The sequence below is a fragment of the Halichoerus grypus genome, chromosome 12 (assembly GCF_964656455.1).
Source record: "Halichoerus grypus chromosome 12, mHalGry1.hap1.1, whole genome shotgun sequence".
Classification (NCBI taxonomy): Eukaryota; Metazoa; Chordata; class Mammalia; order Carnivora; family Phocidae; genus Halichoerus; species Halichoerus grypus.
This window is the reverse complement of record NC_135723.1, coordinates 69114466-69133441: the sequence shown is the minus strand read 5'-3', so window position 1 is coordinate 69133441 and position 18976 is coordinate 69114466. Positions and strand designations below refer to the sequence as shown.

Sequence of the window (18976 nt, the reverse complement as noted above, 5' to 3'; positions counted from 1 at the left end):
GTTAAAATTTAGACTGCAGTGATATATGTTATTAGTGACCGATATCTGTGGTATTTTTGAGGGATTAATGCTTACATTAGACTGTAGCTAAAACGACTTCTAGTAATGAGATTAATTCTATCATTAATCTGGGCCAATCCTGAGCCATGCAAACATAAAAATCTATACAATCCAGAGGGAGGTTTTAGGATTTTACTGTATATGGGAGAAGAGTGAGAGCCTAGACACAGGTTTAAGGTATACCTGTGACGTCAGGATGGGCATGGAGGCAGGAACAGAGAGTGTGGTGTACTTGCTAGTCTTTCCATTCCCACAAAACACAAGAGGACATCTGCTGAGTATTCTGAAGTACCTTCCTAGTGCTACAGACAGGATCAAAATTACAACGTACAGCAAGAACATACAAGAACATGAAATCAGTTACAGAGATGATGAGACCTAAGACATGGCTCTGCTTGCCCCATAGCAGGGTGAAAACTGCATTTTTATCAAGAGAGGGAGTGAAATTTGAGAAGAACATTGTCATAGAAATCTTACAGCTGTGCTAGACTCTGTTCCCCTCCCTCTAGCCATTCCATTTAGACACACATTCTGCAACACCAACCTGATCTGAGACCTATGCTGACAATTCAAGGCATCCTGTCCAAGCCTCTGGAGAAATCTTGCCTAATTAAATCAGCGGCATAAAACAGAATGCTTAAAATTCAGGCTCCAGAAACAAATATTGTAAAAACAATGCTTATTATGAAAACACTAAAATTACAAATTTAAATGCAAAATTTAGTATTATTGGACAGCATACATCATATCCCTAAGGAAGGCGTATAATCCTTCACTTGTTATTCTTGACACTTCCTGGGAGATAGGCAAATGGCCAAGAAAATTTAGACAAAGGGAAGTTCAATGATTTTCACAATGTAAATCTATAACTCTCATACCACTTCTACTTACATCAAAGTAGTGCCTTCAACAGCCCAATGATTAAAATATAGATATAGATTTTGAGCAGTAATGGGATTAATGTTAGTAATAGCTTTTTTCCCCATTTTGAATCATTTGATTAGATTCATGAGTTTAATATTACATTAAAATTTATAGATATATTTGAAGTGGTAATTCATAAGACTTTAATTATATAGACAGCTCACTTTGCATATTCTATTTTGCCTCATGATCTTAAAATATACATTATTTTAAAATATGAAATACTTTTCAAGTACCTCAAAAGCTTAAAAGTTGTCGGCATAAAATATTGCTTTACGGTGATAAGGATTGCTTTTCATATTATTTCATTAACATTAATACTGCATCCATATTAGATGGGGGAACTTGGCAGTTAGTTCAGGTCTCACCCCTTTCTTGGAGCATTTCTTCTCAGGTAATGTCATATGACCCAAACAGTTGTCATCTGTTCATAAACTTCCCACAAATCTGAACCAAAAAAATTTAGGCATTTTTTTTTTTTTTATCTATACAGAACTCCATACCCCCCAACTTTGGTTTTATGTCCTGCCTGGTTTTTTTCTAGTACAATCGCATGTGCATTTTATTTCTCTAATTACAGATGCGAGGTCACAGTACACATAATATTTTCTATTTCCATTTTAATCTGTAAATTACGTTGATAATTTCACATCATTAAAAATTCTTTTATAATATTTTTGTTTTCTTTAAAATATTTTATTTATTTATTTGTCAGAGAGAGCACAAGCAGGGGGAGCGGCAGGCAGAGGGAGAAGCAGGCTCCCCACTGGGCAAGGAGCCCGATGTGGGACTCGATCCCAGGACTCTGGGATCATGACCTGAGCCAAAAGCAGACGCTTAACCTACTGAGCCGCCCAGGCTTCCCTCTAATATCATTTTTAATGACTGGAAAATATTTTATTATGTGGATGGACTATTTAACCAATCTACTCTTAACTAATTTTTTTTCTTTTTTAAAAAAATAGATAACATCCATATAGCTAAAATTTTGCATATATTCATAATCATTTCATTAGGATAAATTCCTAAAAGTATTGTTGTCTTGTTAAAGAGAATATAAAATCGACAGTGTTTTACAGAAAGGCACATTACATGACCATATGCTTTATATATAGAGCACCATGTCCCTAGACCCTCAACAACAAACTGTATTACTGGTATTACTATGATTATTATTATTATTGTTTGTCAGTATAATAGGAAAATGATATTCCATTGTTCTAAAATGCAATTCTTTGGTGATCATTGAGGCTGAATATTATCTTACACATTTTTGGTTATCTAAAATAAAAGAGAGAGACATGGGAGGGGAATTTTCTAAATGTCTATGAGTAGTCCTGCACAATTTCATCAGCTTCACTGTGCCGAGATCCCTCACTCTGGCTGTATATAAATGACAGTAAAATTATAGAAATATAATGGTTAATCAGTTCAGTGAAGGGGACAGTGCAATCTAAAACTCTGATCAAATTTCCTTTTAAAATAAAGAATATTGGGGGGCGCCTGGGTGGCTCAGTTGGTTAAGCGACTGCCTTCGGCTCAGGTCATGATCCTGGAGTCCCGGGATCGAGTCCCACATCGGGCTCCCTGCTCGGCAGGGAGTCTGCTTCTCCCTCTGACCCTCCTCCCTCTCATGCTCTCTGTCTCTCATTCTCTCTCTCGCAAATAAATAAAATCTTAAAAAATAAAATAAAATAAAATAAAATAAAATAAAATAAAATAAAGAATATTGGGCGCCTGGGTGGCTCAGTCGGTTAAGCGACTGCCTTCGGCTCAGGTCATGATCCTGGAGTCCCTGGATCGAGTCCCACATCGGGCTCCCTGCTCAGCAGGGAGTCTGCTTCTCCCTCTGACCCTCCCCCCTCTCATGTGCTGTCTCTCTCATTCTCTCTGTCTCAAATAAATAAATAAAATCTTTAAAAAAAATAAAATAAAATAAAAAATATTTATAATTTAGTGAAAAATTGTGAGACTAATTTTCACAAGTAGATGCAAATGGTTTAGATGATTTCATTTTCTCTGCAAGATATAATGTGAAATATAAATCTTATTGAAACTGCATATTTACTTTGATGAAGTGTTGCATTTTGAATATATTTAATCTTTTCAGTTTTTGTGCATTTACTTTCCTTTTTAAAAGCAACTCCTTTCAAAATGTGACTTGAATTGAGAATATTTTTATCTATCCTTGATTTCCAAATTCATATTAAATGATCATTTATGTGATGATATATGAGATGTTCCTTGAAATGTGTCTGTTAAAAGACTTAAAATGTTATTGGCATGAAATTGGTCTTATTAAGATTTAGTCATTGCTGTGTAATAATGGAGATTATTGGAGATGTGGAGATGTTACTCCAACATCTCGAAGCTCAAAGCAACAAACGTTTATTATCTCACATATTGTCTGAGTATCCGGAAGCCAGAAGCAGTGTGGATGGCTGGTCTGCCTTGTGGTCTCTCAAGAGACTGTGGTGACACGTGGCCAGAGCTACAGTCTCTGAATACTTGACGAGGCCTGAAGGTTCTGCTGCTAAGCTTGCTCACATGGCTGGCAGACCTTATTTCCTCACTTGGTGAGTCTCTCAGTAGGGCTGCTCAGGACGGACATGGTCTTCTCCAGAGTGAAATTCCAGGAATAGAGTGGTTGTCAGTACCCATTCCGAATTACGTAATTTTCAAATGGCTAAGCCTAAGTGCAGTTTAAAAGGATCTTCTGATTTTCTTTTTAAAACACTTCTCATCTGTATTGTTTTCTTGAACATTTAAATCAAATTCCACTGTTTATTTTAAATGAAATAAGGAAACTTAAGTATGTGATTTTAAAAAAAAATGTCTAATCATTTTTGTATGTATGAATCCTCTTTCTTGCAGGTGCTTAGCTCTAATGTTAAAATTCTTATCCCTCTTGTATTTTTTATTTGAATAAACTTTCAGCATGGCTTCTCCTCCTCCAGAAGTTTAAAATGAGAATGACATCAATAGTAGCTTTCTATCACTTGAGACCTAAGTAGGATTGATGTCACTGTCATGGGTGGGAAGGACTCTGTCATGATTTTAATTTAGCCCATTTAGTCGCAAAATTGCTTTTCATTGTCTTAAAACAATAGAGACATAACTGATTGTATAACCTTATTTTATTCTAGGTCGCCTAAAAACCCAGAACAGAAGATCATTAAAAGAGTGATTGCTCTTGAAGGAGATATTGTAAAGTGAGTACGAAACTGTTGTTTTTGAGTTCAAGTTATAAATTCTGGAATTTTGTTGAGTTTTAAATCATATCACTTGGGAAGTACCACTCAATTCAGAGGACCAAAGCTTTGGAGACTTCCCAAATGAACTGGTACTTCTTCAGTGAGCATCATCAACCATTTCACGATGTAAGGCTTACATAACTTCTTGATTATATTATTATCTTTTATCTGTGAGGCATAGGAGAAATAAATGTTAACTGAAGTTAACCACTAAATAATTAAACTGACCACTAATTATTTTTTTGAATATTAAAATTAGCATGATTGTTTTAGATTATGGTATCATTATGATATCAAGGTTTATTTTAGATAAACTCATGAACATCTTATTATTTTGGACGCAAATACAGAAACTAAGTGGCAGCTTTTATACACGTGTACTCACAACCCTGAGATCATGATCTGAGCTGAAACCGAGAGTTGGAGGCTTAACCTGCCTGTGCCATCCCAGCGCCCCAGTATTCAGAAAATTTTCAGATCCTGTTTGCCAAAAAGCTTAATCCTAAAATGTCTGTATTAGTGACCCTACAGATTAAACAATCTCATTAAAATGAATCTCAGTTGGTTTTAGGGCAGAATCAAGGCCAGCAGTTCTCAAAGGATGGCCAAAGGGTCGCTGGACATTCCCAAGACCCATTGAGGGGGTCAGTGAGATCAGAACTACTTTCCTAATAATACTAAGATGCTGTTTGCTTTTTCACTCTTATTTTCTCTCAAGTGCACAGTGGAGTTTTCCAGAGGGTATGTGATGTGTGCTATGGCATCAGATTAAATGCAGGAGCAGATACTGGAATATGGCTGTCTCCTATTCAGCCAAACACTAAACGGATTGGCAAAAAAAAAAAAAAAATCCCACTGATCTCACTATTTTTTCTTGTGTTTTGGAAAATAATTATACTTTTCATTAAACATATTTGTGTGTGTGTTAACAAATAGGTTTATTATTATTTTAGATTGAATCTATAAATATTTTTTAATTCACCATTTTAATTTCCCATATGGTAAATATTGACAGAGTGTATTTTCTAATGTGGTAAATATTGACAAACAGTTCTTTGAGAGCCTCAGTTATTTTTAAGTGTATAAAGGAGCCTTCACACCAAACAGTGTGAGAACTTGCTGATGTGGGAATGAATGGCAAAAATTTTCATGTCATGATTATCTGTTCATGAGTAGTCTGCATGGTATGAATGGAGCTATCGTGGGATGGTTTGAATGGTTTATACTTATGAATATTTGTGCAGTCTTTCTTTGTTTTAAAAGCTTTATTGAGGTAAAATTTATATAGTGCACAACTCACCCCATTTTAAATATACAGTGTAACAAGTTTCATTATAAGTATACACAATTGTGCAAGCCTCACCACAATCTAGGTTTTGAACACTTCCCTTACCTTCAAAAGTTCCCTCCTCCCATTTGCACTTAAATGAGGCTCCCACCAGCCCCAATGGCCAGTCCCAGGCAACCAGGAATCTGCTTTCTGTCCTCATAGTTTAGCCTTTTCTAGAAAATTTATTTAGATGGTATTATACAATATGTAGTCTTTTATACCTGTGTTTCCCCCCACACATATCAGAATGTTTTTTTAGTTCTCCAAGTGTGTATATCTGTAGTTTGTTTCCTTTTTATGGTTGAGTATATTCCATTGTATGGACCTACCACATTTTGAACGTTCATTTACGAACTAATGAACATTAGGACTTTTCCAGTTTGGGGATATTATGAGTAGAGATATGGACATTTGTGGAAATGTTATGGACATGTGTGTCTTTGTGTGGAAATATGTTTTTATTTCTACTGAGATGTATTCACACATATCACTGTTAAAACGCCTATATACCTAAGACGCTGGCTATTATGGTGAAGTAGATGTTTAACTTTGGTAACTACCAAACTGTTTTCAAAAGTGGCTATAATATTTTATGTTCTACCAGCAATGTACAGGGGTTTCAGTTTCTTTGTATCCTTGCCAACACTTGGTATTACGAAATTTTTTATTATGGCCATCCTCATGGGTGTAAAGTAGAATCTCGTTGTGGTTTTGATTTGCGTTTCCCTGAAGGCTACTGATGTTGAGTATGTTTCCATGTGCTTACTTGCCATTTGTATATTTTCTTGGGTGAAGTGTCTTTTCAATGCATTTGCTCATTTTGTACCGGTTATTTAATATTTTGAATTATAAGAGGTCCTTTGATTTTGATTCCTTAAATAGATTGGGCATTTGGGGAGGATGAATGTGTATAATAATGTGATTTTAGTCAGGTGTAAGTGTATTCATATCAAAGAGTTTAGTTTTTGTTACCTGTAGGATTTGTGTAGTCAATTTGCAGAATTTGGTGACTGCTTTCTATTTTGAAGATCCTATCTAGTCTTCTGATTTCAGTAGGAAACTGGGAAGAGCAATAAATTTGGAAAACTATTTGATATTCATCCATAAATGTCCCAAATATGCTTTTAATATTTGGAAAACAGTTTGTGTGGATGTGATGCAAATCCCATTCAAGGAATGAGTCAGCAAACCTTGAATATGTTATATTAAATGATTGAAGCCAGTCACAAAAGACCATATAGCATTTGACTCTATTTATGGTATATGAAATGTCCAGAATAGGCAAATTCATAGAGGCAAAAAATAGATTAGGGGTTCCCAGGGGCATAAAAAAGGGGAATGAGAGATATGGGTACAATTTTTTTTTTTTTTTTTTAACTTTTGTTTGTTTGTTTTTGGTAAGGGGCATAAAACATTCTAAAATAAATTGTGATAGGGGCGCCTGGGTGGCTCAGTGGTTAAGCGTCTGCCTTCGGCTCAGGTCATGATCCCAGGGTCCTGGGATCGAGCCCCGCATCGGGCTCCCTGCTCCGTGGGAAGTCTGCTTCTCCCTCTCCCACTCCCCCTGCTTGTGTTCCCTCTCTCACTTTGTCTCTCTCTGTCAAATAAATAAATAAAATCTTTAAAAAAATAAAAAAAATAAATAAAAAATTGTGATAGTCACACAGCTCCGTGAATATATTAAAAACAATGAATTGTACATTTTAAATGGGTAAATTATATGTTATATAAATTACATCTCCATAAAGCTATTAAAAAAAGAATTGGTCAACAAAGGGAGCAAAAATTTTATCTATGTCAAATAATCTAACAAGATTAGGAATGTCAAGGGATTCATTTTACATTATAATCCAAAGAGAACACAGCTTTAATTCAGATGTATCATTAGTGGCCACCAGCTGGAGTCAACAATGTGAGATTGTAAAACTTGGTCAGACATAAAAAAACTCTTGTGTAATTAGAAATCCTACAACAGACCTCCCTGAGGAAAAACCTGGGTTGTTGCTTTCCTCAGTAAGTGTAAATACTGTATTGGGTTCACAGAGGGCCTGAGCTAGACCGAGGGTTATTGGTGCAGTGTTGGGAGATGAGGGGAAGGGGTTGGAGATATAAGAGATTTATACCTTTTTTTTTTCCCCCCCACTGCTGCAACCCACTTGGGGAAAGGCTGGCTTCTTTGTTCTAACCCTGAAACTTAACACTTTGGATATACGGCCCTTTGTGTCCACCTTCACTACACCTCTATCATGAAGCAATGAGTAACATAAGGAATGAAATTATCAAGGCTCAAGACTCTCTCAGTATGTAGCCTCTAAAAACTTTTTGATAATTGATTAGAAAAAACTTTTTTTTTTATTTAGTGTTTTATTTTTTATTTTTTATTTTTTTTAATTTTTTTTATTGTTATGTTAATCCCCATACATTACATCATTAATTTTAGATGTAGTGTTCCATGATTCATTGTTTGTGCATAACACCCAGTGCTCCATGCAGAACGTGCCCTCCTCAATACCCATCACCAGGCTAACCCATCCTCCCAACCCCCTCCCCTCTAGAACCCTCAGTTTGTTTTTCAGAGTCCATTGTCTCTCATGGTTCTTCTCCCCCTCCGATTTCCCCCCCTTCATTCTTCCCCTCCTGCTACATTCTTCTTCTTCTTTTTTTCTTTCTTAACATATATTGCATTATTTGTTTCAGAGGTACAGATCTGAGATTCAACAGTCTTGCACAATTCACAGCGCTTACCAGAACACATACCCTCCCCAGTGTCCATCACCCAGTCACCCCATCCCTCCCACCCCACCCCCCACTCCAGCAACCCTCAGTTTGTTTCCTGAGATTAAGAATTCCTCATATCAGTGAGGTCATATGATACATGTCTTTCTCTGATTGACTTATTTCGCTCAGCATAATACCCTCCAGTTCCATCCACGTCATTGCAAATGGCAAGATCTCATTCCTTTTGATGGCTGCATAATATTCCATTGTATATATATACCACATCTTCTTTATCCATTCATCTGTTGATGGACATCTTGGCTCTTTCCACAGTTTGGCTATTGTGGACATTGCTGCTATAAACATCGGGGTGCACGTAGCCTTTCGGGTCCCTACTTTTGTATCTTTGGGGTAAATACCCAGTAGTGCAATTGCTGGATCGTATGGTAGCTCTATTTTCAACTTTTTGAGGAACCTCCGTACTCTTTTCCAGAGTGCCTGCACCAGCTTGCATTCCCACCAACAGTGTAGGAGGGTTCCCCTTTCTCCGCATCCCCGCCAACATCTGTCATTTCCTGACTTGTTAATTTTAGCCATTCTGACTGGTGTGAGGTGGTATCTCATTGAGGTTTTGATTTGGATTTCCCTGATGCCGAGCGATATTGAACACTTTTTCATGTGTCTGTTGGCCGTTTGGATGTCTTCTTTGGAAAAATGTCTGTTCATGTCTTCTGCCCATTTCTTGATTGGATTCTTTGTTCTTTTGGTGTTGAGTTTGATGAGTTCTTTATAGATTTTGGATACTAGCCCTTTATCTGATATGTCATTTGCAAATATCTTCTCCCATTCTGTCAGTTGTCTTTTGGTTTTGTGGACTGTTTCCTTTGCTGTGCAAAAGCTTTTTATCTTGATGAAGTCCCAATAGTTCATTTTTGCCCTTGCTTCCCTTGCCTTTGGCGATGTTTCTAGGAAGAAGTTGCTGCGGCTGAGGTCAAAGAGGTTGCTGCCGGTGTTCTCCTTTAGGATTTTGATGGACTCCTGTCTCACATTGAGGTCTTTCAACCATTTGGAGTCTATTTTTGTGTGTGGTGTAAGGAAATGGTCCAGTTTCATTCTTCTGCATGTGGCTGTCCAATTTTCCCAACACCATTTGTTGAAGAGACTGTCTTTTTTCCATTGGACATTCTTTCCTGCTTTGTCAAAGATGAGTTGACCATAGAGTTGAGGGTCCATTTCTGGGCTCTCTATTCTGTTCCATTGATCTATGTGTCTGTTTTTGTGCCAGTACCATACTGTCTTGATGATGACAGCTTTGTAGTAGAGCTGGAAGTCCGGAATCGTGATGCCGCCAGCTTTGCTTTTCTTTTTCAACATTCCTCTGGCTATGCGGGGTCTTTTCTGGTTCCATACAAATTTTAGGATTATTTGTTCCATTTCTTTGAAGAAAGTGGATGGTATTTTGATGGGGATTGCATTGAATGTGTAGATTGCTCTAGGTAGGATTGACATCTTCACAATATTTGTTCTTCCAATCCATGAACATGGAACGTTTTTCCATTTCTTTGTGTCTTCCTCAATTTCTTTCATGAGTATTTTATAGTTTTCTGAGTACAGATCCTTTGCCTCTTTGGTTAGATTTATTCCTAGGTATCTTATGGTTTTGGGTGCAATTGTAAATGGGATCGACTCCTTAATTTCTCTTTCTTCTGACTTATTGTTGGTGTATAGGAATGCCACTGACTTCTGTGCATTGATTTTATATCCTGCCACTTTACTGAATTCCTGTATGAGTTCTAGCAGTTTTGGGGTGGAGTCTTTGGGATTTTCTACATAAAGTATCATATCATCTGCAAAGAGTGAGAGTTTGACTTCTTCTTTGCCAATTTGGATGCCTTTGATTTCTTTTTGTTGTCTGATTGCTGTGGCTAGGACTTCCAATACTATGTTGAATAGCAATGGTGGTAGTGGACATCCCTGCCGCGTTCCTGACCTTAGGGGGAAAGCTCTCAGTTTTTCCCCATTGAGAATGATATTCGCTGTAGGTTTTTCATAGATGGCTTTTATGATATTGAGGTACGTACCCTCTATCCCTATACTCTGAAGAGTTTTGATCAAGAAAGGATACTGTACTTTGTCAAATGCTTTTTCTGCATCTATTGAGAGGATCATATGATTCTTGTTCTTTCTTTTGTTAATGTATTGTATCACGTTGATTGATTTGCGGATGTTGAAACAACCTTGCAGCCCAGGGATAAATCCGACTTGGTCGTGGTGAATAATCCTTTTAATGTACTGTTGGATCCTATTGGCTAGTATTTTGGTGAGAATTTTTGCATCCATGTTCATCAGGGATATTGGTCTGTAATTCTCCTTTTTGATGGGGTCTTTGTCTGGTTTTGGGATCAAGGTAATGCTGGCCTCATAAAATGAGTTTGGAAGTTTTCCTTCCATTTCTATTTTTTGGAACAGTTTCAGAAGGATAGGTATTAATTCTTCTTGAAATGTTTGGTAGAATTCCCCTGGGAAGCCATCTGGCCCTGGGCTTTTGTGTTTTGGGAGATTTTTGATGACTGCTTCTATTTCTTTAGTGGTTATAGGTCTGTTCAGGTTTTCTATTTCTTCCTGGTTCAGTTTTGGTAGTTGATACATCTCTAGGAATGCATCCATTACTTCCAGGTTATCTAGTTTGCTGGCATAGAGTTGTTCATAATATGTTCTTATAATTGTTTGTATTTCTTTGGTGTTGGTTGTGATTTCTCCTCTTTCATTCATGATTTTGTTGATTTGGGTCATTTCTCTTTTCTTTTTGATAAGTCTGGCCAGGGGCTTATCAATCTTGTTAATTCTTTCCAAGAACCAGCTCCTAGTTTCGTTGATCTGTTCTACTGTTCTTTTGGTTTCTATTTCATTAATTTCTGCTCTGATCTTTATGATTTCTCTTCTCCTGCTGGGTTTAGGCTTTATTTGCTGTTCTTTCTCCAGCTCCTTTAGGTGTAGGGTTAGGTTGTGTACTTGAGACCTTTCTTGTTTCTTGAGAAAGGCTTGTATTGCTATATACTTTCCTCTTAGGACTGCCTTTGCTGTATCCCAAAGATTTTGAATAGTTGTGTTTTCATTTTCATTGGTTTTCATGAATTTTTTTAATTCTTCTTTAATTTCCTGGTTGACCCATTCATTCTTCAGTAGGATGCTCTTTAGCCTCCATGTATTTGAGTTCTTTCCGACTTTCCTCTTGTGATTGAGTTCTAGTTTCAAAGCATTGTGGTCTGAAAATAGGCAGGGGATGATCCCAATCTTCTGGTACCGGTTGAGACCTGATTTATGACCTAGGATGTGATCTATTCTGGAGAATGTTCCATGGGCACTAGAGAAGAATGTGTATTCGGTTGCTTTGGGATGGAATGTTCTGAATATGTCTGTGAAGTCCATTTGGTCCAGTGTGTCATTTAAAGTCTTTATTTCCTTGTTGATCTTTTGCTTAGACGATCTGTCCATTTCAGTGAGGGGGGTGTTAAAGTCCCCCACTATTATTGTATTGTTGTCGATGTGTTTCTTTGCTTTTGTTATTAATTGCCTTATATAATTGGCTGCTCCCATGTTAGGGGCATAGATATTTACAATTGTTAGATCTTCTTGTTGGATAGACCCTTTAAGTAGGATATAGTGTCCTTCCTCATCTCTTATTACAGTCTTTGGTTTAAAATCTAATTTGTCTGATATAAGGATTGCCACCCCAGCTTTCTTTTGGTGTCCATTAGCATGGTAAATGGTTTTCCACCCCCTCACTTTCAATCTGGGGGTGTCTTTGGGTCTAAAATGAGTCTCTTGCAGACAGCATATCGATGGGTCTTGTTTTTTAATCCAATCTGATAGCCTGTGTCTTTTGATTGGGGCATTTAGCCCATTTACATTCAGGGTAACTATTGAAAGATAGGAATTTAGTGCCATTGTATTGCCTGTAAAGTGACTCTTACTGTCTATTGTTTGTGTTCCTTTCTGGTCTATGTTGCTTTTAGGCTCTCTCTTTGCTTAGAGGACCGCTTTCAATATTTGTTGTAGGGCTGGTTTCGTGTTTGCAAATTCCTTTAGTTTTTGTTTGTCCTGGAAGCTTTTTATCTCTCCTTCAATTTTCAATGACAGCCTAGCTGGATATAGTATTCTTGGCTGCATATTTTTCTCATTTAGTGCTCTGAATATGTCCTGCCAGTCCTTTCTGGCCTGCCAGGTCTCTGTGGATAAGTCTGTTGCCAATCTAATGTTTCTACCATTGTAGGTTACATATCTCTTCTCCCGAGCTGCTTTCAGGATTTTCTCTTTGTCTCTGAGACTCGTAAGTTTTACTATTAGATGTCGGGGTGTTGACCTATTTTTATTGATTTTGAGAGGGGTTCTCTGTGCTTCCTGGATTTTGATGCCTGTTTCCTTCCCCAAATTAGGGAAGTTCTCTGCTATAATTTGCTCCATTATACCTTCTGCCCCTCTCTCTCTTTCTTCTTCTTCTGGGATCCCAATTATTCTAATGTTGTTTCGTCTTATGGTATCGTTTATCTCTCGAATTCTGCCCTCGTGATCCAGTAGTTGTTTATCTCTCTTTTTCTCAGCTTCTTTATTTTCCATCATTTGGTCTTCTATCTCACTGATTCTTTCTTCTGCCTCATTTATCCTAGCAGTTAGCGCCCCCATATTTGATTGCACCTCATTAATAGCCTTTTTGATTTCTACTTGGTTCGATTTTAGTTCTCTTACTTCTCCAGAAAGCGTTTCTCTAATAAATTCCATGCTTTTTTCAAGCCCAGCTAGTATCTTTAAAGTGATGATTCTGAACTCTAGATCTGACATCGTACTAATGTCCGTATTGAGTAGGTCCCTGGCAGTTGGTACTATCTCTTGTTCTTTTTGTTGAGGTGATCTTTTCCGTCTTGTCATTTTGTGCAGAGGAGAATTGATTAATGAGAGAACAAAATGCTAGCAGGGTAACAACGTCCCCAGAAAATATACTCTAAACAAATCAGAAAAGACCTGAAGCAGTGGGAAAAGAAAGGGAAAGAGAGAAAAAAGAAAAAGAACGAACAAAAGAAAAAAAAAAAGATAAAGATAAAAACAAACAAAAGCAGAACAAAACAAAACAAAACAAAAACAGAATGTGATCAAATATGATCAGGCTGGTTTATAGATCAGTGCCACACACTAGATTTTGGGTGTATTTTGGTCTGTTAAAAGAAAGTCCCTCCCAAAATTTTAAAGAAAGAAAAACTTATATATGTACAAAAATAAGGGTTGATATGATGAAGGGATGGAATATGACTGTAAAGATGGAAATTATAAAAAATTTTAAAAAAGGATTTGATAAGTTGTTTGAAAAAAGAAAGAAGAGGATTAAAAAAAAAAGAAAGAAAGAAAAAAGGGAGAGAATGTGATCAGGCAGGGGAGTAGAAAAAAACCATACACTAGAGATTTAGAGTATATTTTGATCTGTTAGAAGAAACTATCTCAAGATTTTAAAGAGAGAACAACTTATATATATATGCCAAAAATACGGGTAACTACTATGAAGGGATAGAATATGACTTTAAAAATGAAAAATAAAAATGTTTTTTTTTTAAAAAAAGGGATTGATAAGATGTTGGTTGAAAAAGGGAAAAAGAAAAATTCAAAAAAAAAAGAAAAAAAAGAAAAAAGAAAAAAAGACAGTTAAAAAAATTAATTAACTTTGAAAGACTAAAGAATCATGGTAAAAAAGCCATGAATTCTATGTGCAGTATTCCCCTAGCGCTGGAGTTCTGCCGTTCTCATTGATCGGTAAACTTGGTCTTGGCTGGCTGTTCTCGCTGATCTTCTGGGGGAGGGGCCTGTTGCCGTGGTTCCCAAATGTCTTTGCCGGAGGCAAAATTGCCCCGCCCTTGCCGGTCCGGGCTAAGTAATCTGCTCGGGTTTGCTCTCCGGAGCTTTTGTTCCCTGCAAGCTTTCCGTACAGCTTTGGAGGCGGAGAGTGAAAATGGCGGCCTCCCAGTCTCCGCCCCGGAGGAGCCGAGAACTCGGGGTCCCGCTCCTCAGTGCGCCCCCAGAGAAAAGCCGTCAGTCACTCCCATCTCCCCGGTCTCCGGCCGCGCTCCGTGCTCACCCGGCCTGTGACCGCGCCTTTCTATCTGGGACCCGACCCCGGGTGGAGTCTCCAAACCCAGCAGATCCCCGCGGTGCGCTCCCGCACCTCTCCTCCTGGGGGAAGAAGGGGAGTCTCCCCGGATCTGCCGCTTGTTGGGTCCCTGCTGGAGGAGCAGTGGCCTGACTGTGCCGCGGATCACGGTTTATAGCAACCCCAAGCTGAGAGCCCGCGCCTGGGCTCCGTCTCTGCAGCCGGCTTCCCTGCTCCGATACCTGGGAGCTCTGCCGCACTCAGGCACCCCTGGTCTTTCTGTGACCCCGAGGGTCCCGAGACCCCACTGTCCCGCGAGGGTTCCACCCCCCGCTTAGCCACTGGAGCGACGTCCCTCAGCGGAGCAGACTTCTAGAAGTTCCGACTTTGTGCTCCGCGGCTCTATCACTTGCCAGAAGCGGCCGAGGGAGGCCCCTCCCCCGCCGTCTATCCTCCCGAATATCGCCTCGGATTCACTTCTCCGCACGTCCTACCTTCCAGAAAGTGGTCGCTTTTCTGTTCAGAGTTGTTGCTATTCTTTTCTTCGATCTCCTGTTGAGTTTGTAGGTGTTCAGAATGGTTTGATCCCTATCCAGCTGAATTCCTGAGAGGAGAGGAAATCCAGGTCTCCTACTCCTCCGCCATCTTGCTCCGCCCCTATTTAGTGTTTTAAAAGAAAATTTAAAATTTTATTCCTCTGAATAAAATAGGTACTTAAAAATTCTAGGCTTCCTGGGCTTTAAATTAATAATTGGATATATTCCTTTATTTTTTTATTTTTTATTTTTTAAAGATTTTATTTATTTATATGAGAGAGAGAGATCACAAGCGGGGGGGAGTGGTAGAGGGAGAAGCAGACTCCCTGCTGAGCAGGGAGCCCGATGCAGGACTCAGTCCCAGGGCCCTGGGATCATGACCTGAGCCGAAGGCAGACGCTTAACCGACTGAGCCACCCAGGCGCCCTATAATTGGATATGTTCCTATAATAATTTTCTAACAGTGTTGAAAAACATTAGGAGGTATTAGGTAATACAGTATTATTTAGTGACGTGCTCACCTCTTTTAGTCTATGACCCGTTTTTTTTTAAAATGCCAGAACATATAAAAATCATATTTAAAAATATGCTGTCTTTCTTCTACCAGAAGTCATTTGTCTATTGGTATCCTAACTTGTAGTAGACAATGTGCTTTGGTCTGTGATGTGCACTTTCCATTCCCAGTCTTACCTTGGATAATACTTGATTACTTAGTAGGCAAGCTAAACTGAAATGCACATCACCAGAACTTTTTTTTTTTTTGGAAAGAACTTGATATTTCATAAAATGATCAAAGAAAAAAATCTGACTTATTAGGATTCAGTTACCCTGTTTGTGGGTTTTGTATTTTTATTGTGAATTACACATAATTAGAGGGTAGAGAGGAAACCATTATCTTTTCAGAGCTAAGCATTTTCAAGGCTTAATCTAATCCTCAATTTAATGTTCTGTTAGTTATAAAAAACAGATATGTAGTAAAATATAGTTTAAAGAGCACTTATTTTAAAGATAATTCAGCAGATGGTTGACTCATATTATGTTTCTACCTGGGGAAAGAAGTGTGGCGAAAGCCAAGGATCAACCTCGCCTCCCTGAAGACTAGAAACGGTGCTACAGCTGGACTTCTGGTTTCTGTGCACCTGCACCCTCTACCCTTGTTTTTGTCTGTCTTGCTTGTGTTCCCATTGGCTTTCGCCCCATGCCAACTGCTCACTTCCTTGGGTGTGCCTCTTGTTTAAACTACCTGAGAGAAATCTGAGTGTGTCGCTTTGAGGTACGGAACTAGGATACGTCCACCTGACAGGTCACTGGTCAATCCACTCATCAGCCGCCCTTGGGGTGGGTGCCCTTCCTTGGTCTGGCCGGTTGTGGTTGTGTAGGCCAGTCAGCTAGTACGGACCCTGCAGCTCTAAGGAACCTCTTGGAAGGGGCTTGTACGTCAGGCAGATATTGTGAGGCCTCCCAAATTGGGGCATTGTAGTCAGCACTCACTTCGCTTAGCATCACCCTTTGAAGCCTCATGTTCAATAAAACTATAATCTGTTATCCTTGGTAATTGCTTTGACCTTACCCTCTGGGGAGGATTTATTTATTTGTTTGTTTGTTTATTTATTTATTTATTTATTTACTTATTTATTTAAACTACAGAAATAACACAAACTGGAAAAATTCAAAATGCTATCATGAACATCCCTGCACACATACTTTTGGACATTTGTGTGTTTATTGTTGTAGAACAGATAGCTAGAAGTAGAAATACTGGGTCAACGCATGTTGTTGTTATTGCTGTTGTTGTTATTTTTAGTTCTAGTGTATACAGCCAGATTTCCCTCCAAAGAGGTTTGTTGTACATCTCACCAATATATTACCCTCTTACCAACACTGCATGAAATGGATTTCAAGATCAAATGCAATGGGGAGGTGGTGGACTTCAGATTTAGAAGTCAAAGCATTTCAACACAAATTCTGAAATTACTTTAAATGATTAGGTTCTCTTTAATCAGTTTGCTGACCGAGTAGGCCTTAGAAACATTCATTTAATGAGCACTGGTCTAGCCACTAGAGAAACATAATTGGATAGAAGAGACAAAGTCCCTGCTGTCACGGAGCTTACATCCTAGTGGTTAGAAGCAGATAGCAGGCAAATACATAACATGTAATGCAACACATGACACTGAACTAGAAGTGCTAAAGAAAAATAAAGTCGGAAAGGCTGTATAAAGTGGGGGTCTGGGACTGCTATTTTAGGCAGGATGTTCACTGTAAACCTCTCTAATGAGCAGATAGTTAGCAGACTCCTAAATTAGGGGAGGAAGAAAGAGAGCCATACTAGGATCTGGGACAAAGGCAATTCACACCAAAGAAATAAACAATGCAATCCTGAGATGGGTACACAGTAAATGAGTTTAAAGAATTGCAAGAAGTCGGCATATCGGACTCCACCAAACTAGGAAAATTCAGGTAGGAGACTAGGTATCAGAGGTTTGCAGAGCTTTGTGGGTCATAATAAGGACTTTGGATTTTACTGTAGTGGAATGGCAAGCCCGTGGAATGTGTTGAGCCATGAGTGATAGGATGTGATTGGCATTTTTAAAAGATCCCTCTGTTTGCTGTGTGGAGAATAGATGAAAGGGAGGCAGTCTGACCCAAGTAACTGGTCAAAGTATTTTTCTCTTGAGGAAATAATATGTAGCTTCTTCTAAAAGTAGTTAAGTATCCTTGTTTATGACATGAATGATGACTACTTTGATTTGATATTTTCAGAGTGACTCATAAAAGTAGTCACATTATTTGTAATCACAGTCATCATGATTACATTGACAAGGTAAAAGTAGAGTTGAAGTATTTGTTCAGTGAATTCAGCCAAATATTCCTAAGATGGTAGAAGAGGTGACTTTTGCAAGTCTGAACTTTCTGTCATGATGTCAACATTGATTAACATCACAAGACAGTTGCTTGATTGTGTGGATAACTTAACTAGGAATATAGTCATTTTCATAAAGTTAACCCCAGTGGGTCTGCTTATCTATAACACGAACAGTAAAAAGCTAATGAAAGTAATATTTAGACAAGACCATTAGTTCCACCAAAATATTTTGCATAGTTATTTGCTTTTTCTTATTAATTTGTTGTGACTCACATAGAAGGACTATTTTAGAAGATGATCAAATGAATACAAAGCACCAAACTGCAGGAAGTCAATATAAATCAACCACAACTGAAATTTGTAAGGCATCAACATTGTTTTATTGGGCACTTGTATTTCTGTTTCACAGATTTTCTCAGCCCTGTCAGAAATGAAGCCTGTTATCATTTGTCTTCTTACCTACCAAAATACACTTTATAGATACTTGGAATCTGGGAGCCCATGTAGATAGCAACCTCAGTGAAGTAAGTCACTGGTGAAGGGGGTAACCATATAATTCATCACCGAAACTAGGACACTTTTGAGAGTGAAAGGGGATGATTATTATGTTGGAATAATCAGCATCCGGTAACTGCCAAGACAAACTGCAACAAATGGTCGCCCTACCAGTGAAATGTAATCTGCTTTATAATTCACTTTACATAACTTGATTTTCTTCAGTTTGTGGTTCTTCTTGTTCAGGAGAATTCCAAGAAGTGTTCATAGAAAACAATCACTTCTTGGCCCCAGGGAGGCCTTAGGTCAGGCAGGATCGATGATGTGGAGAAGCATGTCCTGCTCACAACACAGTCATTTCCATGCTAGAGAGTACAGTGTAGGACTTTCTGTAACAATTACTGATATTGCAAAGTATTCTGCAGTAGAGAAGCATGAGACGTCTTTTGCTGCAAAATATTTAAATGATAATTCCTCTTCAAGTATTACGACTATATTGTAAAATGTCAAAACACCCTAATTTATTAAAAATAACTTTCTGATATTAGCAAAAAATAAATCCATTGAATCACTAGAAATTAAACATTTTAAAGCTTGTTGATTTTAAATGTGCTATTGAAAATACAGAAATCAATATTAGCCTATCACAGATGGTTGAAT

The 18976-nt window shown here is 38.2% G+C and overlaps 1 protein-coding gene across 3 annotated transcripts in view; it reads left to right on the top strand.

Moving 5' to 3' along the window:
• IMMP2L (inner mitochondrial membrane peptidase subunit 2) overlaps positions 1 to 18976 on the top strand; it is an 861167-nt gene that overhangs the window by 573058 nt on the left and 269133 nt on the right. For all 3 annotated transcript variants that reach the window (XR_013442826.1, XM_078059472.1, XM_078059473.1), the window contains one exon: positions 4131 to 4196. Coding sequence is in view for 2 of the 3 variants with exons in the window: in XM_078059472.1 (XP_077915598.1) it covers positions 4131 to 4196 (66 nt within the window). In the remaining variant the exon portion in view is untranslated. The remainder of the gene's footprint in view (positions 1 to 4130; positions 4197 to 18976) is intronic.